The sequence below is a fragment of the Drosophila simulans genome, chromosome 3L (genome assembly GCF_016746395.2).
Source record: "Drosophila simulans strain w501 chromosome 3L, Prin_Dsim_3.1, whole genome shotgun sequence".
NCBI lineage: Eukaryota > Metazoa > Arthropoda > Insecta > Diptera > Drosophilidae > Drosophila > Drosophila simulans.
The window spans coordinates 16372703-16395155 of NC_052522.2; the positions used below are offsets into that span (position 1 = coordinate 16372703).

At 40.9% G+C, this 22453-nt stretch overlaps 2 protein-coding genes and 1 non-coding gene across 6 annotated transcripts; 1 reads left to right on the top strand and 2 right to left on the bottom strand.

Moving 5' to 3' along the window:
* Positions 1–405: 405 nt before the first annotated feature.
* On the bottom strand, positions 406–13666 carry LOC6738363 (elongation of very long chain fatty acids protein 6). 3 transcript variants are annotated; one of them, XM_016169383.3, is made up of 5 exons: positions 13488–13666; positions 11288–11524; positions 3301–3438; positions 3037–3159; positions 406–2536 (listed from the first exon to the last, which is right to left on the bottom strand). In XM_016169383.3, exons 2-5 carry the CDS (start codon positions 11467–11469, stop codon positions 2029–2031), a joined length of 951 nt encoding a protein of 316 aa, XP_016032198.1. In that variant the 5' UTR covers positions 11470–11524; positions 13488–13666; the 3' UTR covers positions 406–2028. The 3 variants fall into 3 exon arrangements, with proteins under 3 accessions (XP_016032198.1, XP_016032199.1, XP_039149618.1); XM_016169384.3 differs by having other exon boundaries at positions 13428–13666; XM_039293684.1 differs by lacking the exon at positions 13488–13666 and adding an exon at positions 11862–12014.
* Positions 5710–5920, top strand: LOC120284851. Its single transcript, XR_005544113.1, has one exon. It is a non-coding gene; the product is annotated as a U12 minor spliceosomal RNA (small nuclear RNA).
* A 922-nt stretch (positions 13667–14588) lies between the features above and the next one.
* LOC6738365 (guanine nucleotide-binding protein G(f) subunit alpha) lies at positions 14589–21961 on the bottom strand. 2 transcript variants are annotated; one of them, XM_039293682.2, is made up of 5 exons: positions 21560–21961; positions 17085–17306; positions 16769–16937; positions 15677–15774; positions 14589–15582 (listed from the first exon to the last, which is right to left on the bottom strand). In XM_039293682.2, the coding sequence occupies exons 1-5, from the start codon at positions 21580–21582 to the stop codon at positions 14883–14885; spliced, it is 1212 nt and encodes a 403-aa protein (XP_039149616.1). In that variant the 5' UTR covers positions 21583–21961; the 3' UTR covers positions 14589–14882. The 2 variants fall into 2 exon arrangements, with proteins under 2 accessions (XP_039149616.1, XP_039149617.1); XM_039293683.2 differs by lacking the exon at positions 21560–21961 and adding an exon at positions 19562–19934.
* Positions 21962–22453: the final 492 nt, after the last annotated feature.

Below are 22453 nucleotides of genomic sequence, written 5' to 3' on the forward strand. Positions count from 1 at the left end.
GTTGGCAGCGCTAGTTGGGTAAGAAACTCGGCTAATGCGTCTGATGGGTGCGCGACACGGACTGGTTGGGTGGTTAACTTAGCTTAGGAAGCCAGTGCTTAAAAACTCCATGATTCTGAACACTAATTTTTGGTCGTTCAAAAAAAAATATTAAATTCAAACGTTTAAAACACATAAGTTGAATTAAAAGAAACTTGTTACAGCTTTCTGGGAATTGTTTATTCTCTTTCGATTTTTCAATGCAATGCAACTCATTACATTATATTTCATTTTTCATGGATAAACTTGGAATTTTTTCGACTATTGACTTTTAAAAACATCGAATAATCAGGCTATGGTTTTTATAATATGCCTTTAGATGTATACATAAATTCCCATTAAGCCCGACTAATAAATACAACTGCATACTTTCCATCCTTTTCCGTTTGTTACGTTTTATTTATCCGTTGGTTTTGTTTAGCATTCTCAATCTTTAGTGTTCTTGCTTAGTTATTATTTAGTATGTATACCCGACAAAAATTTCAAGTTTGTTCGTTTCAATTTCTCTCTCCTGCTAGAGTTCAGTATCAATCGATCCTTCTCTCCATTCACACGATCCTCCTTCAGCTTCTGCTCCGATTTCAATTTCAGTTACAGTTTCCTCGCTTACACTAAATTAACTTTTCAAGTAGGACTTTTGCTTTTCATTTTCTCGATTTTGCTCTTCCACATTCGATCTCTTCTGTTCTGTTCGCTTACAAATATAAATATAATTTAATTTTTCTCTGGTTATTATTATTTTACGTTCTTTTTTAGTTTTTTGTTACGTTCAAGGACTTTCTGTGGCTTTGCTAAGTTACCAAAAAGCAGCAAGAAATTTGAAGGAATATTCAAATGCATTCAACACAGGTTAACTAAATAAATGCCTTCCCCTAACAGAATCGAACTTTTTGTATAGCAGCATGACACACTGGTTAAAACTATACTGACTGACTGGCAAATATGTTACAATTTTCAAAAATAATTTATTGGTGACTACGACAATGCTTCTTCGATTTAATCCAGTCAGTCAGCAACATTTTATCAGTCGTCTTTCGACTGTTATAAATATTGTTTTTTCTTACAGATTTGAAAACAGTTTATTACTTTACAATAACAATTTGCGCTCTGGATCCTGGAAAAATAGACTAACTTAGTGTTTTGTTATTGGTTGGTATTCCGTTTTCACGTGTTTAATATTCCGTTAATATAGGTTTTATAAATATATATGCGTATAGACTTAGAAGTACAAAGTTCTCAGACCCCAACTACTAGTGATTGTAGGAAAACAGTTCTCCAGCAAATCAAATTCAATTTCAACCAAAAATGCCTGTCGTTCGAGTATCGCATACTGTGTGATATCCAAACTGAAGGCAGGAGTCTGATCCTTCTTGAGAATTTTAACTAAAATTGGGAGGCAACACAAAATTCCACCCGAGAGGTAAATTATAGTTGACATACATGCAGGGGCTAGTGGAAAACAAAACACATTCATTTGGCGCATGTCAATAACTCCGCAAATTATAAATTCTATACATCAACGACTTTGGGGATGACAACACACTTCAAGAACTGCAGCTGGGAAATACATCAAGAGGTATCAAGAGCAGTGACTATTAATTGAACTCATGCAAACTAGTGAGCAGCTAAATTCCTCGCGTTCCTTTCACATCTCCCTAGAGAGATCTACAGATTTCAATTCAAGCTTCGCATGCGCTCGCTTCTATGCCCCTCAATTACATACAGTTTATTTTGACTCGACTCTGAGTTTTGGTTAGCTTAGGTTCGTCTGTTTCTTTTTATATACATGTTCAGATATATAGTTCGTATGCCTGTCCACACGGTACAACTTTTGGCTTACAAAATTAAACTCTCATCCGATCGGTCGTGTGCCACCCAGGTTTAAAATTAAAAAACAACTTGTACACCGCTACATAAATAAATGTCCTTAGCCGTAAACAGGGGGAGTGGTGATGATGGGAGTTAGGTGCTGGTGTGCCGAGCTCCGCCTTACTGCGCCTTGGCCTTGCGCAGATAGGCGGCCTGATCCTCGCCAGCGCCGATGAACTTGGAGCTCTCGCTGGCCTGCTGGGGGCTGCTCGACTGCTTGACCGCATTCTGGGCTGCCAGGGAGGCGGCCATGCGCCGGCTCTTGTGACCACCGGGCGCCAGGTACGCCTTGTAGAAGAAGCGCGCGAACAGGACAAAGTAGCTGGAGTACATGGCGATCGACAGATTGATGTTGCGCTGCGAGATGTGACAGGAGGAGGTGCCGTGCGTCTTCAGGAAGCCATTGGCCCACACGTTGATCGCACAACCGATGATCATCTGAGCCAGCTGCAGCGACGTGATGATCATCGAGATGAACCTGGGCGGATTGAAGCGTGCCGCCTTCAGAGCATAGTAGCTGTACATCACCGAGTGCACGCAGTAGTTCATCACGATGAACCAGCGGGCAGAGCTGGTGTATTCCGTGTAGCTGAACCACGAGTAGATCAGCACGGTGATGTGATGGTACCTACGAGCGGAAACAATTCAATTAATATAAAGTTCAAGTTAGCGTTCTCAAGTAAACTATATGCAAATCAAATTATTTTGAGCAATCAAATTATTTTCAGCAATCAAATAATTCGCAATGTTTTTTTCCTAACATATAATTAACGCTAGTTTCATATGCCGAACTAACCCTCAGTGAATCGCATTAAAAGTAATTCGCTATGACTCATTTGTATTGCTTCATTGCAACTTTAATATGTATTTTTACTGGTTGCTCGTCTAGTGAAAGGGTCTTAAGTAATAATAATAGAAGGAAATTCTCTTTGATCGAACTTAAAACTTAGTATTTCCAATGGTACATGAGTACAAGTTCCAACGGATGTCGCCAAATGTGATGCAAATTGTCATCATAAGTAGCTTTTCTCCAAAGATGAAGAATATTGCAAAAAGTTAAATTATCATTCCTTCTTGCTTGGAGTTTTTAAGAGTGGATCTTGGATACCAATGCCAAGTCAAACTTACCAGTGCAAAAAGATGAGTGGCTGCTTGCGGAGCACAATGAATATCGTGTCGCCCAGCTCCGGCAGTTTGCTGAGCACGAAGAGCCAGGTCCAGAAGCCGCACACGCGATCTTGCTCGATGTAGCTGTGGGAGAAGGTTGGGAATATCGGTCAGTGATCGCTGATTTGCATATGGCAATCAAGTTTCCAGCCGCACAAGCAGGCCATGCGAACAGGCAGGCGCTGAACCTGTCGCTGCAAGGCCGATGCGGAGTTCAATACCAACCTGGGCACGCAGACGGAGTGGAAGAGTCCGTAGTGACGCAGCACGTGAATCAGCTCCGGCGCCGTTCGGGCAGCTCCCATGATGCTGAACATGGCCAGCAAGGTGTTCCATATGATCAGCGGGCCGCGCAGTTGGAATCTGCAATAAAAAAAAGGAAAGGAAACTTTAGACAGGCAGGAAAAGTACAGTGGAAAGGTACCAAAATTGCTTGAATATGGGTTTTTTCCAGACAACAGCTGACCTTGCTTGTCCGAATTTATATAATAAATTTAAATATTCTGAACCAATCACGTGAATCTCTTTCGTAATTTACGTTGGCTGAATAAAAGTTAGCTTTGCAAATTGCCTGATAACTTCAGAACAATTTTTATTTTCATTCCGACTCCCACACTTACCAAAAGCAAATACTAAAATATTTTTATTTTACTAGTTGGCCCTTGAAATGATGCATATTTACCCGGTGCCAATAGGCGCGAAATCGCAGCGTTAAAAAAAATCCCCAAAGATCAACAAACTCTAACGATTTTCAATTTTCCCTGCCTCCGTCCTAGACGAGCGTGACAGTCAAAGATCAAGTTGTTATTTGCCACAGCAGGCGGGCACTTAATATGTGCGAATTTTTGTGTACGAGTGTAATGCAATGACATCAACCCCCAACTTGAAGATGCCGCACGGGGGTCACTAAAATAATAACCTAATCTGCTGAAAACGGGTAACCTTAGCGCAATTGTGCCACTTTGTTGCCAGGGCACTTTGAATAAACTTGATTTGAACATTCGATCCCGTGGAATAGCCATATTCAGCTGTCACGGCATGACCTAATAGATTACAGCCGATTACTTTGTCTCTGGGGGCGCACACAAAAATTGATAACGCAAGCGGTCAAGTTGAAACCAAAACTCTCAGGTGATCTCGCAGCTCAATTTAGGAATCAGCCAAAAGTGGTTAGACGCGGGAACGACACGTGTTCGGGAAACAATGAGTTCTTCTATAAAAAGACACCCATTAAATCAGCAGTTCGATGCCAACAAAGAAAAAGTTGCCCACACACAAGCCAATATATACTGGTTTTAGCATCTTGGTCAGACGAAATCTGGCCAATGAAGTTCTGTTGGCCAAATTATACTGAAGTAATGAGCCAGTTTAAAGAGGTTTATGGCTTTGGGAACAGCTGAATCAAATACTAATTTTAATCGCACCACTCAACGAGTTCGCTCGAATGCGGAATTGTTTCGAGTATGCGTTCTAAATCTTAATTACTAATAGCAAACAAAGTTTACGCAATCAAATCAGTTGGCCAACCTTATCGGTGGCCCGTTTACTATACTATATATTCCACAGCAATTACTCATAAAAATCCACCCAACCAATGGAATCGCAGAAATGTGTGATTTCAGTTATCACAATGTGTAGTTGGCTGGCGGGCAAACCAAAGAAATTGATTACATTGACCTTTAGCCTGGAGAGAAATTTCAATATTTTTGAACAAACAAGCAAAGTTTACTTGGCAAATCTATTGGCAGAAAGTCGGAAATATTCGAGAGGCAAAGTTTATAAAGGAAGTGTTTGTTTGGCCCCCCCACACACATGTCAGAACCCCAAATGCGTCAACGGGTTTATGAAAAGCACAATCAATAGTCGGTTATTTCCCCCACCAAACAAAGCCATAAAGATTGCGTAGTTTAGTTTAGTCTACGCCACTTTTATCGGGTGCAATCAGAATGCCACTAAATTGAATGCGTATTTGTGTCAGCAAACCCCAAAAAAAACAGCTCACTTGAAAATCTAGTCGAGATTTGCATAGATAAGTCCCACTGTACTAAACAATTAAGCTTAGGAGGTGGAGGGGGAGGGGAAAGGGGCAACACGGGCAGTCACGGAGCGGAAATGTTCATCTAAGGAATTGAGTTGCACATGTGCTCTAGTTGGGAATCTTCAAGAATCACTTCTATTAATAACAATTACGCGCAGGAGGAACTGCCTTGAACTCTAAGCTCAAATGATACCCTACAAAATCAGTGGTTTCAATTGTTTCACACATTTCTGCATGAATAACTTAGCAATGTGTAAATAACTTATTTCTTAGATTAGCTAAAGAAGGAACTCTTTAATATTAAGCAACAATTATCCTTTAAATTAAAAGCTCTTCTTAAACCATTTCTTTAGCTATTGTAGTTAATATACAAACAGATAGAAAACTATTTTTGTAATATGTTCAAACTAATTTCGATTCAATTTAAAAGAAGAAAACAACTGATTCAGGACTTAAGAACCGTTTAGAAACCACCCGCAATATGCATATTCAATTCTCCACGCAAAAGCTCTTTTCACTCGGCAGGCGTCGCTATGATTCCCAACCGCTTCTGGTTGCCTGCCCATGAGTTTCCAGTTGCAAGCTGATGGCAATTCGTGCCTCAAACTAATGAGTAAGGATAACCAAGATGCCTTGCTAATCGCTTGGCAGTATTGGCTTCTAGGCAGAGGGGCGTCCTGTGCGCCCCTTGAAGCTCAATTTTTGCAAGGGCACAGGTCGTCCCCTCCTCCCCCGCGTGGGTGGCGTTCGACCGAGCGAACCGGCGCCTACTTTGCGTCCGGCTAGCGAGGATCTGGGTGCCATCCCCGCGGATGGGTGTTGCGATCTGCCCGATAAGTTCCATACATGAAGAACTTTAGTTTTAAACGAATTATATAAATTATATGATATGATCTGCCAGATAATTATTACTACCCACACAGAAAATGTATTCTTCAGATACAAGTTAATGAAGTGAAAAAAGACATTTGAAATACAACAAAAAGTGAAGATCTGACCGATAATTTGATGTTTTTTAGAAGATTTGTTGTTTTTTGTAAAATCTATTCACAAAAATTGTTTTTTTAGAAAGTAGTCACAGAAAAAAGGACATACAAATTGAAAAACTAGTGGCTTTATTTTACTTAACTTTATTAATAAACTTTTTACAATCGCAGGCTTTTGAAACGTTTGAACTGTGGAGTACGTTTAATTATATGCAATGCACGTGAAAAACTATAAACAAACTGAATTATAGAAAAATGAGCAAGTGCTCTACTTGAAATATTTGATATAACCCAAACGTAATAGTTTTGGATTCTAAAATTTTTGCAATTCAGTTGATGCGTATTAACGAAGTCATGTAACAACAAACTTATACTTTGAACTGTATAAAACAAAGTTCTAGGCAATTTTAAAGTGTTAATATGCCCAATTAGTGTGTATTAGCAACCAAATGGGTTAAGTCATTAAAAGCAAACGCGTATATAAATAAACTTTAAATATATCCAAAGGTAAAGTAAACATAGAATTTAGATATCAAGTTAAATAGCAAGGGTATGCTTTTAAATGGATTTAAAAATGATGAAGCCAAAGTTGAAAGTTCAAAGTCGTGCATATAAGAAATCGAAAACTAGACTGCGTAACAATATTGCCATAATCATGGTGATGGCGCATTTCTTGCTAATATTATGGCAAGTTGATGAACTTTCTTTTGCTTTCCACTTTGTGGCGAAAATTGCATAAGCAAAGAGAAAGACTTTGGCGAATAGGAGAGAGCAAATCTGTTAAATGGAGAGAGTAAACCTGATTTTGCAAAGTTTGTAAACAAAAAAAAAGAAGAAAAGACAATGGAAAAGCAAGCGAGAAAAGGTTGCAAAAATAAAACCGCTGAAATGTTGGTCAATTGATTATTTTACGCTTAGTTTTGGCTTGGGTTAAAACTCAGGTTGTTTGGGTTGATATATGCAGAAAGACCCCCCCTCTTCACCCTCTATAAACCCACTATTATATATGCACACCATTTTCCAAGCAGTGGCACACTTCCATACTCTTGTACCTATACACCTTATGTATACCTTGTACTCATAGCAATACGTATGGAAATAGGGTACCAAATTCGCAACATTGTCTCCAAACTGATGCAAACCTTTTTTTTTGGCGCATTGCAAAACCTTTTGCTGTCTGGTTTTATTTTTAAAGATAATTTAGGTCTCGGTTTGAGTTCGGTTTTTTTTTTAATTATTATTCATTATATTTTGCGGTGGTTCACATGCTGGCCAGATTTGATGTCACAGCATTGACCAAGTTATTTCCGACCGCTTTTTCAAAGTGCAACGAATAAATTATTGTGAAAGGTTGGAGCAATTTTTGCTGAATAACAAAAAACAAATTTCAAGATAACTTAATCAAAAGCTGTGCACGGGAAACCCAATTAAATGGCAAATCTAGATTGAAAAGTGAAATTAATAGCAATGCGAATAATACAATATTTTGCAATTATATATTAACTAAAGAGATTAAGGCTTTTTGTTTCGAATGCGAGCAATTAACAAATTATATAAAATATACAAAATGTACGAAAAAATAAATTAAAATTGTATATCTTCCATTTTATAAGATCTTTTTTTTCCGTAACGTGACTTGAATTGTTAATGAGCCACGTTTTGTGTAACTTCAAATTCCTACATTTAAGTCAGTACAATGACCGTTTTATACATTTACCTAAAAATTAAACTGAAAATTTGGTGTTTTCCACCTGAAAGCACTTCAGCTGCTAAGTACACTAATCTTATCAAACTAATTGTTTATGACGAAAGGGAAACTTAAGTGTTTTTTTTCGCCAATGGGCGCTGATTCATGGCTAGAAGTTTTGGGGCAATGCGGGATGACACACCTGCTGCAGCAGGTGGCCGATAAGCCGTCAATACTCAGACCAAAAGCAACAAGCAATCCAGTCAAAACAATTCCGGTGGCCAACAAAAACGAGTTATTTCTGGAGGGGGAACAGATCCACGCTTGAAGCAAATAAAAGTGGGGAAAAGTGGCGTGATATGAAGATGCTGACTTGAGAGGAAAGGGCCGCCAAAAAAAAACAGAAAGAAAGAAAGAGCGAGCGAGTGAGCTTTTCCCAAAGCTCCAACATTGAGATCTCGAAAATCGTATCTTATGTTGAAAATATATCAAAACAGACCCATAAATGCCTATAAAGAAACGCGGAGATTTGCTCGCCAGCTCTGCCCACTTTTGACCAACTGTTTGCGTTAACGGTTGTCGTTAATTCGTTGTTAATATATGTACATATATGCACACTCATAGGCCGACCAAATTGAATTAAGTTTCACTTTCAACACTGCCCTTTCTCGTCGCTTCGCGTTCGTTGTGTGTTTTTTCATATTTATTTACTTATTATTTTCGAACGGCTAGTGAATTATTTTTTAACTAAATGCTGGCGGCTGGTGGTAATAGTTAATTGCGGCAGTGATTGTAATTGCAGGTGCCCGTGGGCAGGGTGGCGATTCATGCCGGCAATTATTGTTTAATTCGCAAATGTAATTACATAACATTGCCACGCTTCAATTGCAAAAATTTCCCCGTAGCAACGCACACGCCAAACAACATTTTTCCATCGATTTAAGGACACTGTGCGTGAGCGCTGGCGTGATGAATCCACATTAAAGGACATTATTATTTCGAGCGAGGGTGGCAGGATCTAGGTCCTCTGCGCTCTGTACTCGTTCGTCCTCGACACACTATTTCCAGTTGTTGTGATATAAATAATGCAATTCGCTCGGAACAACATGAATAATAGCGAGAAACCAAAGCAATTGAATGACTCAATCGCTTTAAAATTTAAATGATTACAAGTATCGGTCATCGTGCTCCTCTGCAAACACATACAGATTTCTATTTTAACCCCTGGAGCCCCACACACACGTTTCCCACCCCATATCATAACGCCCCCTTATGGACCCTCCTTATATGGTCACAAAAGTGTTGAGCACGCCACAGCTACACTGGCCAACAGGAACTTGTTTTTCACGCATATAACATCATTTGAATATCTTACTTTATGGAGCCATTAAGGCTTTGCAACTTATATTTTATAGATTCATTTTAGAGTGTTTACAAGATAATTTTATCATGCATATTTAATCTTTAACCATTTAAGGAGATGTCAACTGTAGTACGCAATACGTTATGGTTACTTAAAACTCAAATATTTAAATTCTCCAAAGGCTTCGACCTCTTGATCGTCTTGTTTACTCTTTAACTATAAAAAAAAAAACAATTTAAAGTGCTAGTAAACATTGTAAACGCAACCAGGTGGTCCAGTGTACCAGTGTCCAATTGAAGTGGACCTATAGAGCGGCTACATGTCAGAGTGTCCTGTTGGAGTTCCGTTCAGGAACGTGGACACACCCACTTCTTGCATGACACACATGTATGTGCCACATGGTCGCCGCGGAAAACTTTGTCCGTTGGGCATTTGAAATGAAACGAGTACGACATGGCGTGTACCTATAAACCTAATCAGTTTAATGACTTTAATGGCGCACTATCCGAAACGAGTGAAACAAAACAGAAATTCAAAAAATGAAAACTACTCAGATGAGGTGGAATGCAAGTGGGAAGTCCGCACTCTCTAAATATGTAAATACCCGCATATGAAGCGCCGTTACAATCGGCGGCAAGTGGTTAGGTACATTTGCATTCAACTTTTGCAATTCATTTTTACACGCTGTTCAGAACCCTGATTGCTAATTAGGGATTCTTAAAGAGCTTGGCTTGTAAAACGTCAAATATTGAATATTCATATGCTATGTGTTTGAGTATTCAAAAAGTTAAGTAGCCAAGCTGAGCAGCAAGCGGAAGTCAACCCTTGGGCACCGTTTTAATTTGCCCAATTCATCCTTCTACCCCCTTAGTTTTTTAACCCCAAAGAAACGATTCCCATCGCCTGCCTTTCCACTAAATTCACACCTTTCTGTACCAAGTACATACATGTATATACATGTACATACATGTATGTCCATTTGCTTAGCCGACTCTCCTCCATGTGGACAAATATTGAAACGACATTCCGAAAAAGCCGAGTGTAAGGCAAAGCCAACAACAATAAAGTGAAAAATTGACCGACAGATCCCCCGACGAGTGTCCGCGGGGAGAATCGCCAAGTAACCCAGGGCCAAGCCCCTATATAACTCATCCAAAAACCCCAATGGCTGTGGGTCGGAGTGTGGGCAGGAATCGCTACTCCAAACATTATGTAAGCAATTGAATCAAGATGGGGAACTGAGGATTAGCAAAGCCATATCAAATAGACTCAGGCTAGCTAAACCTTTTCTTTAGAATACAGAGGTATGTTTTGAAAGATACTCAGAAGTATTTCATATAGCCCATTTTACCCAGTTGGACAATAATGAACATTTCTGTTAGACGGTAGCAACTTTCTATCGAATTTCACAGTGGCCTTAGCAGGGCTATAAACAGGTGACAAAACTGAATTATGATCTTACAAAAATACTGGCTAGATGGCATGTCTCGAGCCCAACTTAAGTTGGCCACAAAGCCCCATGACGACAATTAGAAGCAGGAAGGCAAACGAAGCTAGGCAAAAACGAAGCGAATCGAAACGAGACAATTGCCGGCACGAATAGCCAATTGGATCCATCACAGGTAAATCAGGTAACAACAAGGGGCAAACAGCGCTGACTGTTGGAAAAATTGTTAAAATACCCAATCAAATGGGTCTTTAGCCAGCGGAAAATACACCTGAATAGTGCGTGCTCAGGTGCGAATGCGAATTGTTTGATAGTTGAGCCTGAGTTGAGGATCCCACCTACAACATTAGTGTTTGATTAGCCGTAATTTAATATAATTACACGTGGAACTCAACAGCTGTCTGGGCTAATAACAAAGGCACACTTGGACTCCAGTCTTTCCGGAGAATAAACCGAAACAAAGCGCGATTGAGTCAATATAGGGGTTTCCAGGGATTGGTTTCGATAAATAGTAAGTTCTTTCTACCGCCTGCAAGGGGCGTGTGCACTTGTGGGTGTAATTATTGCCGCTCCCCGGCAGCCAGCTAATAATTTTTCAAGGCCAAAGGGCGCAAGTTCTTAACCCAACTATAATTTCAATGAATTGTCTATCTAAAGCACCAAAGAACACATGTCAGTGTGGCAGACTCACCTAGGCCGATTTTGCATAAAGTGCTGACCACCGAAGATGACCAGCATGTAGATGCCGCAGTAGTAGAACACCCATGTCCAGTTCTCTAGCATCCACTTGCGCGTCCGCTGGTGTATGAAATCGTTCTCGAAGTCGAAGATGTACGAGTAGTTGGGCGTAACGCTAATGTCCATGTTGATCATTTTGGTGGGCTTTATGTGTTTGAGTTGGTGGCTATGTTACTTGGGTTATGTGCAGCTGGGGATTGACAAGAAAGTAGAGATAGATTAGTTTAAGTAGTTAGGACTACCATTATAAAGATCATATTTAACTTTTTTGATGAATAATTTGAGGAAAATAGTTATTGGTACACCAGAACGATTTTATATAATGAATATTTATTTAATCTTAATAATAAATTTTAGCTTCTGCCAATTTAAAACTAATTTAAATATACATCGAGCTATACAGCTGTTTGTTTTGAATAAATAATTATATTCATTATTACACAATAAACTAAGATAATTTAAAGCGCACGTAATGAATTTTCCCTTAAATTTTGCTCTGTAGAACTTTATATTTATACTTTACGTACTTTTTAAATAGGCACACAATAAAGGAAATACACTTTGAATATGATTTTTTAACTTATGAGAACATTATTTAATTATAAAAAATACAATTTATCTTCGAGTCGAATGTTTTTAGTTTCTGTCTCCACAAACTTTACTGATTGCAGTATCTTATCTGTTCCCTAAGTAATGGGGATTTTACACGACGATGTTTAAAGCTTAATTCAGTAAAAATTCCGCACCACTCCCCCTTCCGCACACACACACGCTCTCACACACAATCGGGCACATAAAAAGCCCGCGTTTTGTCGCATAAATTTCTCGGCGACCTTCCTTTCCCCTTCGTCCCACCCCACTCCTCCTCCCCATCATCCCTTTCATTGATTTTGCCAGGCAACAAAAAAAAACACCGCTGGTCCATGGCTCTCTCTTACTCATTCTTTCCCTCTCACACCGCTTCAAACTCTCTTTCCCTCTTGCTCTCTCTGCAAGGGATGTGCAACGCTTTCATGAATGGCGCACGCTTTGTGGTCATCTTCATCTACATTCTTCCGCTTTTCACACTTTTCACACCTCGTGCTGAAGCTTAAATGGATACACAAACAACTTGATACACAAAGAGAAACATTGCTTGTTGATGGGAGATAAAATCTAGACATAATCTTTCGTTTAACATGAATGAATTTAATATCAATTTTTGAATTTTAAGATCTCCAAAATCTCTAGCGGAAAAATGGTACACTGAAATTACTAATGAAATACATTAGGAGTCACGGACATTAACATTATACTTTTATATCTTTAATTCACAAAACTCATAACAGAAACTAGAGACCCCGTCATTACATCACTTTTCTCGCAGTGTTTCGGGAGCACATAGAGTGAGGGGGTGGCTGTAACGGAAAGTGCAATTGTGGTGGTTTGCAGAGAGCGCCAGTCTGGCGCGCTCTCTCTTCCTCTTTTCTCTCTGCCCACGAAAGTCTCGTGCGAATTAAAAGAACTTGAAGGAATGCATAAGCAAACAGCGAAACCCAGCCAAAATACAAATGAGACAGGGCAGTTTGCCGGTGGGAGGGAAATTAGTTTGAATGCCTAATTGCATGCCAGACACGCGACTAATCCATACACACACTCGCACGCGCTCACACTTTTACGCACTCTCACTCACTCTCGCACACACAGGTGATTTCGTTTTGCCATAAGCTTCGCTTTGGTTTGATTTGGAAGCTTTTTCTGTTGTTTCTTTTTGAGTAACATATCCGGTTTTTTGCGCGAGCGCTTTCAAAAATTTCTAGTGAAATTTTTTCGAGGCTCCTAGCGGTTTTTATGCTTCCGAAAAACAAACTGCCCCTCCTCGCCCTAACTTTGCTCTCACGCAAAAACACGCGATCTTTGACGAATTTTTTCCATTCGTATTCTGGTTCCTGCTGAATCGATAAAGTTCTCGGTTAAATCAGCAAATGTCTGGGAAATATGTTTTGCCTCTCCTCTCTTTCGTTCTCTCTCGCAGCATCGGATGAGAAAAAAAGGGGCGCAAAATAAGGAGGAAACCAAACCACCGCAAAACATCAACGAGTACACGCACTCACACAGATATCACAGAAAACACGGTTACTATTTTCGAACGCTGATGGCTATGAGGTAATTACTTTTGCTCGCCGCCTCTTATCGCAGTATCAATTGGCTGGATCGCAACACACACGGCTGGCTGTCACACACTTTTGCCGCAGCGACTCGGTTCAGCAAACTCAAAAAACTATCGAATTTGCCGGCGCAAAGCGAACTGAACGTTTTGCTGGCGGTTCGGCTGCTTTATCGCTATACTTATATATAGGAGATATTTTAGTACCATTCATGGCGCTGGTACTTTTTGCCCTCGCGGTATTTTTCTGCGGCTCGCGTGCGGTCACATCTAGCTGTGTGCGGGTGGCGCTCTCTGCACACTGGTTCCACTCTTATTGGGCACCAGGCAAACTTACTTATGTTGCAAGGAACAGTTAAGCGTAACAAGATGTATTTAATTATATGTATGCCGAAATTATTAAGCAATATCGCGAGTTATACGGGAATATTTCGGTTTTATTGTTGAACCGCCTTAAATCTTTAAAATGTTTATGGAGAACATAACCTGGTAAAGGTAAAAAACCGTGATCGATTTCATATCTATTTAACTTTTTGATTTGGTTGACTCGAACTCTTCTTTGTTCGTGTTGCATACGAGTCACAAATCTATAATACCATTTTACTTTACGGGTAATGGGTATAAGGTAAAGACCACAGATCATTGGTGTGTAACTTGGCTACTAGTTCCGCGATGGTTAGGAACTATGTGGATTCCATCATTTAAATATGTATAGAATATACATTTTAGCTTAATGTACAAAATGAAACGCTCTGATCGATAAAAGGCAGCTTAGTGGCAAAATCCATTTTTAAATATGAATAGCAATTAGAAATGCTTTTGGAGCGCATATTTTGTAAAAGTTCACTATGTTTTTTTCGCCATTCAATATCTTTTTTTTATATTTTTTCAAATGCACATAGAGTAGAACGGTGTATTCCGAATGGGAAACATTTTTTGATCAAAAGTAAATGATCTATGGTTTCTTTTCCTTTCATATAGCACTTATAGATAGTCAATATCAGATCGCTTAAAGCATGTGTGCCCTTTGAAGTATGCTACATTTAGTGTTGCATGTTCCAAGTGTTGCATGTTTGGGTGCAAAACTATTTAAAACTCATTTTAAAAATTGTCTGGGTGTGTTTTGGTTTATTGTAGATGCTATATTCTATTAGAGTTTAGACATTAGTTGAAGGAGTAGTGAGAGCATTCGGTGCGAGGATTCTTCCTCTACACCCAATGCAGTTAAATATATTAAAGCGTTGTACCAGCCATTGTGCAACATACAGTTGCCACTACGATCTACGGTCCTACATGGCTACTTATGTAAGTCATATCCTACTAGATCACAGTTGGTGGGGGCCTGAGGACAGCCCGCCCTTAACTTTATTGAGAAGCTCTCCGATCCGCTACGGGATCAGGACTAGAATAGGCCCATGCTGGACACGTTCTCCGAGAGGATCATCTTCTGGACATCGCAGAAGACATCGCGGATGCACCGCGTATCCGTGGCGACGGTGAAGTGGTAGTAGCACTCCCTTTCCGAGGTGCCCAGATCCACCTGATTCCGCGAGTGGCGCTTGAAGGGCTCCTGGGTGATATCCACCAGCTTCTGTTTGATGAACATCTTGGTCCAGTCACTCTCGCCAAAGCAATTGTCCTGCTGCGGCCTCTTGCAGAAGTCCTCGTATTCGGGAAAGTAGTCCACAATGTGCTTGCCGGCCCGAATCTTTCGCTCCATGATGTCGTACTTGTTGAGGAACACAATCAATCCGGCGGAGGCGAGGAAACGATTCTGCCACACGGCCCTGAACAGCTTCAGAGCCTCCTGCAAACGATTCTGGCTGGGATCCTCGCGCAGATTCTGATCGAACTCGCTGCACGAGATCAGGAACAATACGGCCTGTATGCCCTCGAACACTTGAATCCACTTATTCCGCTGATCCCTTTGGCCGCCCACATCGTACATTTGGAACTGCTGTTCGCCACCACCCATGCACTTGGGAATGGGCACGCGGAACGTGATTTGCGAAATGCCCGTGGTGATCTTACGGCTGTGCAGGATGTCCTCGGTGCTGGGAATGTACTCGGCATCGCTGATGCGCACAAAGTTGTCCAGGAAGCTGAAGTAAAAAGATTGCAAGCTTTAGTATGGGCTTCTTCTAACAGGATATAGATAAAGCTGATCAATCCAATCAGATCCAATTAGATACTTACTATTTCGCACTATCCAGCAGGGGAAACTCATTTGAGCGATCATAGCAGGCGCGAATGCCCACATCGTTCCACAAAGTAGTGACGTGGTCGCAGTACTCCTAAAAATATAGAACAAGTAACCCAAAATTAAGTATTGTTTTCAAGTGAGTGATAAAAAAGAACATAAACTCTGCACCGGAAGCTTGCAAAAGGCATTTGGACAGGCAAGTACGAAAAGCTAATCCGGTTGTAAAATTGTCTAGCTAACCGTCTAAAAGAATTCTATTTGCTGAATATATGATAAGGATCATAAACGCCAAGATTGTGTCACTTTGCAACTGTCACACGAATGATCAACATCAACATCAAAATAGTATAAAAAGGTAATAGCACAAAGTGAACCTTAAACTTAAAAATAAAATATAAAAACCTCCAAAAAACATGCTATATTTTGGTCTGATATGATTCTTTACTTCTTCAGTAAACTTAAAACTCGAGTCACTTATTTAAACAGCCAGTCATAAAACAAGGGGAATCCGAACTTCGGTACTTCTTTTGTTTATGCTTGGCATTACTCACTGGTAAAACATAAAGCCCTGAATGACTGGCATCTAGAACTGGCAAAGGCCCCGCCCACTTGGAGACCTGAACAGCCTTGGTAATCTAATCGCAAGCCATATAATGACCACTGGTTAGAGGTACATAGATAAATTGGGTAAAGATAGAGCAGATTGCGCCACATGAATCACATTCAGAGGCAGCGTTGCAGCTGCGGCAAACTTGCAAAAAAAAAAAAAAAAGAAAAGAGCCGGGCCAGGAAGTCCGATTTACAAAACACTTGTTTTGGAAAGTTTTTAGACATTCCATTGGGCGCCGCCCAATGGACACGCTATCAATCAAATCGCCGCCACTGATAACACGAATTCGATCGAAAGCCATTGGAGATTTGACGCAAGTCCGGCGATTGACTTCAAAGTCGTTTGCTCGGATTTTCGACAGCCACAACGAGCATGTATTTCAAACTGCGACACCACGACAACAGACTTTGAAGTGCAGCGAGGGATAAGATACAGATAGTGGGCGCACCACTCCAGGTGCCACTCCGAAACTCACCTCGTTCATATATTCGGGTGCCGATCCGGGCAGGGAGAGTATATAGTCCGCCGATCTTTCGCTGGTACAGCTGCCAAAGTCAATGCCCAGCACTCCCATCTGGCCCACCAATTGCAGGATGGACTCGTGGATGTTCTGGTATATCTCGGGGATCTTCTCTCGCCGTTCACTGTAAAGATACAAAATGAAGACCTTGAGTATGCTTTAAAAAATATATCTTTTTCTTAACTATCTTTCACAAATAATAATATGAATATATATAAATGTTTTTAAACTTAATATAATACTATAGTAGTTATGGGAATGCCAAACTTACTCGTCTGTAAATCCGTTGATGTGCAGTATCCGCATTTGCTTGATGATGGTGGTCTTGCCCGACTCGGCGGTGCCCAGTAGCAGGATCTTGACGGTGGTGTCCCTCGCGCCCTTGGTCACGTCCTTGAGCACGTGGTGGTCAAGTGACACCGGGTACTGATCCTCCTTGTGGGCCATGACCGCCGCTGGCTTCGCCGGCTGTTGGCGCAAACACCGCAAAAGTCTGCATTGGGGGGAAAAGAAGAGAAAGCAAATTTGCTTAGTACGTTGTTTGGCGACTTCTAAGGAAAAAACACGCCGATCAAAGGCACTGCTATATATAGAGATGCCAAATATTTGCATACACCCCAAAGACCGTCACCCAGCCAGACCTGATGTACATACATATGTATGTTTAATTAAAAGCACACAGAAGCCGGAGACAGCGGAAGATACGGGTACGTGGTCTATTTCAACTACTACGGAAAATACGCAATAGATAAAACCGCATTGGACCCCCGAAATGGAATGGGAAATGAAAGGGGTTTCTGTCTGGAAATCGAATCTCACGTGTTCCAGCGATTTTATTGGCAGTAATTAAAAAGAGTAGTACAAACTTTAATTAGGTGCAGAGTACGGTGCGTGTTTCATGTTAGTTCGTCAAATACAATTCGCTAAAATGCATACTAATTGCTGTGCTAAGCAAAGTTATTTGCCATTTCATGCCAACGATATAGGAATTGTTTACTTGGGGTCTATATCACAGTGTAAATACTTAAGATCATTACTGAGTCACAGCCAATATTGCAAGACATAAAACTGCAATTATCGTCTTTTAGTATGGGTGTAATAAATATTTAAGGGTCGACTGCACTTCAAGTGGAACTCTGGCATTCCTACAAATGACTTTAAATGACCAGGATGTTGAATACTTAGAGACACGATCACTACTCGACATTACAAGTGCTATTGCACCAAGTTCATGATGTTTCCAGATCGTAAAAAGTCGCAAGCATTTCGCCAATTCAATCTGAACTTGCGCAAGTTGTCAAGTTTGAACAGTTATCAATGAATTTGGGTTATTGGGACTTTGATTGGATCACGTTTAGATATCGCCAGACATCGGCCCGCATTCCACACAATCTAATTAACTGACTAATTGAACTAATTGGAACCATGGAAAAATTCAAGTCGCCCAATGGACGCACTTTGCTCCAGCTGGACGTAAAGTATATCTGCTTTATATACCACCATCGAGTCATGTGAAAATCATCCACTTCGAGAGATCGACCCAAGGGGGGAATCGGGCAATGGGGCTGGGCGCCTGCAATTTTATGGCCGGCAATTCTAATTGGGCGATTGCCAAAACCTGCTCAAGACCATTGGCTCTGGCTGATTTTCGATTTTCAAGCCTTATCAATTGGCGCCCGCCACTCCAGATACGAAACGCTTCGTTATCGAACCTGGAGGGAGCATCGGGCATTTTGCCTTCTCATTTTCCAGTAAGAATGATGAAACGCTTTAGCTGGCTAATTTAAATGATGTCTTCTCCGCGGTGGTAAACCATAACCTAGCCACCAAGTTTACGATCCTCGTATAAAAGTTAATCATGAATATTTCCCGCAATTTCGGTGGCAATCGAATGAGGAACGAATTGGGGAATTTTCGATGAGTGTTTCTATCTTTATGCCGCCGTCGGTAATTTCTCACTTGATTTTAACGGGCTCTATAAACTGGGCTGAAATATTTATGACAGCTTACAACAAAGGAATGGAACTCATTGACCTCCTTACAAAAAAGTCCGGATAGCAACTGAAAACTATATCGCATTACGGCTGATTGGTAAAAAACAAATAACATTACTCGGCCTGACAGCTGCCAAATGGAACGTGTGGCTAATCTTAACAAACGGTCATAAAAGTGTATAATTTATTCACAGATAATTTTTCTGCAATTAACTCAGCTTAGCTGGGAGTTATGAGAAGCGCAGAGAAGGGATTGCATCAGCCTTAGGGTGACAATATGGCTAAAAACTCGAATTAAACAGGAAAATGTATATATTTCTTTCATCACATATGAATAATGTGTATTATTGCGATATATTTGATTGGAATAGCCCTTGAAAGGTCAATCGATTTGTGGTCCTTGCCATAAAGTTAATTTGCATTATCTAGCCGACGTGCAGTCTGATTTGGGTTGCCCAAATAAGTGTGTGATTAGCACAGCCAAATATAGAAAGGAAACATATTGGATATTCCGCAATGATATCATTCGCCCACTGATACGAATTATATGAGAAAACCTGTATGTATATACCCAAAAACTCACTTCCCGCCTTCTTATCAAGCTGCTGCATAAAGGTTTCAATTTCGGGGCAAAAAACTGTGATTTTCGTGGCCATTCGAATTTCAGCTGGAAGTGACGGCAGATAGGAGCCATATTTTTTTAATCATTTATACCAAGACCCAATTTCGTAGGAACTACGAAACCAAAACCCACCTTAATTTCATGGTTCTGAGTGTTGTACCAATTGTGGCCGATCGATTATGCCTTTGGTTAAGTGGAAACTTCTGCCGCCTTGTTTATACACTTGCTTGCTCCGTTCACTGGCACACACACACACTCACAATTTGTTATTAAATACTTTGGATTCCACTGAGTTTCTGTTTTCTTTGGCCGGGAATGTGTTTATCGAGCACTTGAGTTCTTGTCACTGCTATAATAATATCCATTTGTCTGTATCACTGAACTTTCAGCTCTGGCCAGTGATTCAGGGTTCCCTGTTGTTTTTTCTGGCGGAGAACACGTCTAACACCGTTTTATGATCACACAGCACTGAAAGTACCAGCGAATGGGGTGAATTCTTAAATATCAGTTCGTTTCCATTCAACTTCCAGATAAGGTGCCCAAAAAAAGAGAAAGAGCGCAAGAGAGAGAGAGCGGGCGAGAGAGAGCTCCACCGAGTGGGTGGGTGGGAGGTTGGTGGTCTTGGTTTTGGGGACGAACGGGAGACTCATAGCCACGAATCGTTTGTTAATTGCTTGTACGGGTGTTCAAAGTAAGAATGTACAATATCAGTGATAAGATATCAGGCCGAGGGTAGCTCACAACATATAGAACAATGCCCGGTGGAAGAGAGTTATTCAATCAGAGAGTTACAGTTATCGGTATTACTCAGCTCTTAAGCGCACCAATTTGTCAAATCATCGATTAAATCGAAAGAGTATCTGAATTTGCCAGAATTCATTTACAACACTTAAGCACAGGGAGAAATAGTTTGAATTGGGTTTCAAGAATTAGTAATCATGATCTATGCTAAAGTGCTGTGATAAATATCAAATTAACCAATTTGTTAATGCTAACTAGATTTCTGGGAATATACGATCTAAGCAACTAATCTTTTTTCCTTTACTATGAAAAACTTCAATACTTTGAAAAACCCATATCGACGACCTCTATATTGGAAATATTTCTACTCCAAGTTGAGCAGCCTTACAGTTTTGGAATGCCACTTGTCCCTCTTCAGCGACAACTGAAATTACACTTCATCGCTGGAGAGGATTACGGGGGTAGACCGATTGTTTGCATACTGGAAGAAGAATTGTTTTGCAACTATCTGCACTCGAAAACAGGGCACTCGAAAGAACATGTAATTAAAATACAGGGCCCCAGTAACACAATCCAAACGGGTAGCACAACCACCCATACCAGACCAGCTCAATTCGACTGGTCCGATCAGAACTCAGGTCTTATCGCGATAATGGAAGATAACTGGCCAGCCAGCCCGAGAGGATTTGACCCACTGTCAGGGACCGTAAATTAAGGGTTCGCCATCGGGTTTCGATCGGGGCACTCACGGTTCACGGAGGTTCACTGGGAACTGTGTTCTCGATGCGTTGAACCCATTGACCGATATGGAGGACCGAGGTGGATCTGACCTGTGTGATTCCTGGGGGTTGGTGGGGGTGTCTTCTTGAGTTGCTGGGCGGCACTTCGCTAAACCCCACTCCACTGCCAAGGTCGCCGGCTGCTCGAGCCATCCACTTATCGGCCAGTCGATGTGCTCCGATTCCACACCATCCCACACTATATATGGTGTCTTAATTGTCTGTTTGCAATTCGTCTGGGAGCTGAGAAAGAGTCACGCTTCGAGATAGAGACATTTGGGCATGGCCCTGCAATAACCGCGAATTGTGCGAAAAGCGAAAATTTTCCTACCCATTGAAGGCCATAAAGTTGATTTTATGGATCGGGCCCCCTCATTCGATATTAGCTTCACTTACTGGGTAATGCGGGCATGACAGAAAGTAAGGAAACCCTAACCAGTCGCCTTCATTTCGCCAGAATTCGTTCAGTTTCAATTAGTTGGCACGTGAAGATTTACTACTAATGGTTTTTTTGCGGAATGGAATTTAAACTATTTTGTTTACCACAGACGAGATTGAAATTCAGCGAATTAAAGGCAATCGTTTGAAATATATACATATATGTACACACCCGAAAAACAAGTCGCCAATCATTTCCCAGTATCAGTCGCGATTCGATTCGATTCAACCTCTCCAGAAGTTGTGGGTTTCCGTTTCAGTAGACAAGAATCCGAAGTCAGGCGCACAAATCGTATGACTGAACGCCAAGTAGTCCTCTCCCGAATATAACAGCGCTTTAGCATTATATAAATCTGATGGGGCTGGCGATCGACATCGTAAATCTTAATCCGATTGGAACCCATTTTTCGGAACGGTGGCGCTAATCATGTGGAACCTCTTTCTGTGCCCAAGTAATCTCAATGTTCCTCCTGATAATGCAGGAGTATACTTGAGAACCCGATATTGGGTATAAATTTATGGGTTAACTGTACTTTAGGGTGCCATGGGGATGTACATAAATTGGTTTAAATGATCTAATACCTAAATATGTTAGAAGTTAAAGTATTTCCAGAAAAAAACGATTCAACTTTTTCCAGATCTTTTCCATCTTTTATCCACGATACCTAATCTATATAACATTCCGAACGTATTTCGAAAAGTATATGTGATAAAGGTGTTATATCAGCCGAGTAGGAGAACCCATGAGATCCTATCTGTGATTCGAGCAGCACCTGTCATCACGCAACCACGTAAGCAGCTAATTCCGGGGACGTTGCGCCTTTGCCAGAGTTCCCGAACGTGATCCCGGGCAATCCATCCATCAAGTGCGGCACCGATACCACAGCTCCTACGGCTGATAGATACATATAGCTGTGTACTTTACTTACCTCCCCAACTGACTCCCCACTTGGGTGTTATTTGTCTAATTCGACAACACAGAAGGCAGATAAACGCGAGGCGCTTAATTTTGCGATTGTTATTGTTTTGGCTGCAATGTTGACAAGCATTTGATTAAGGAACGATG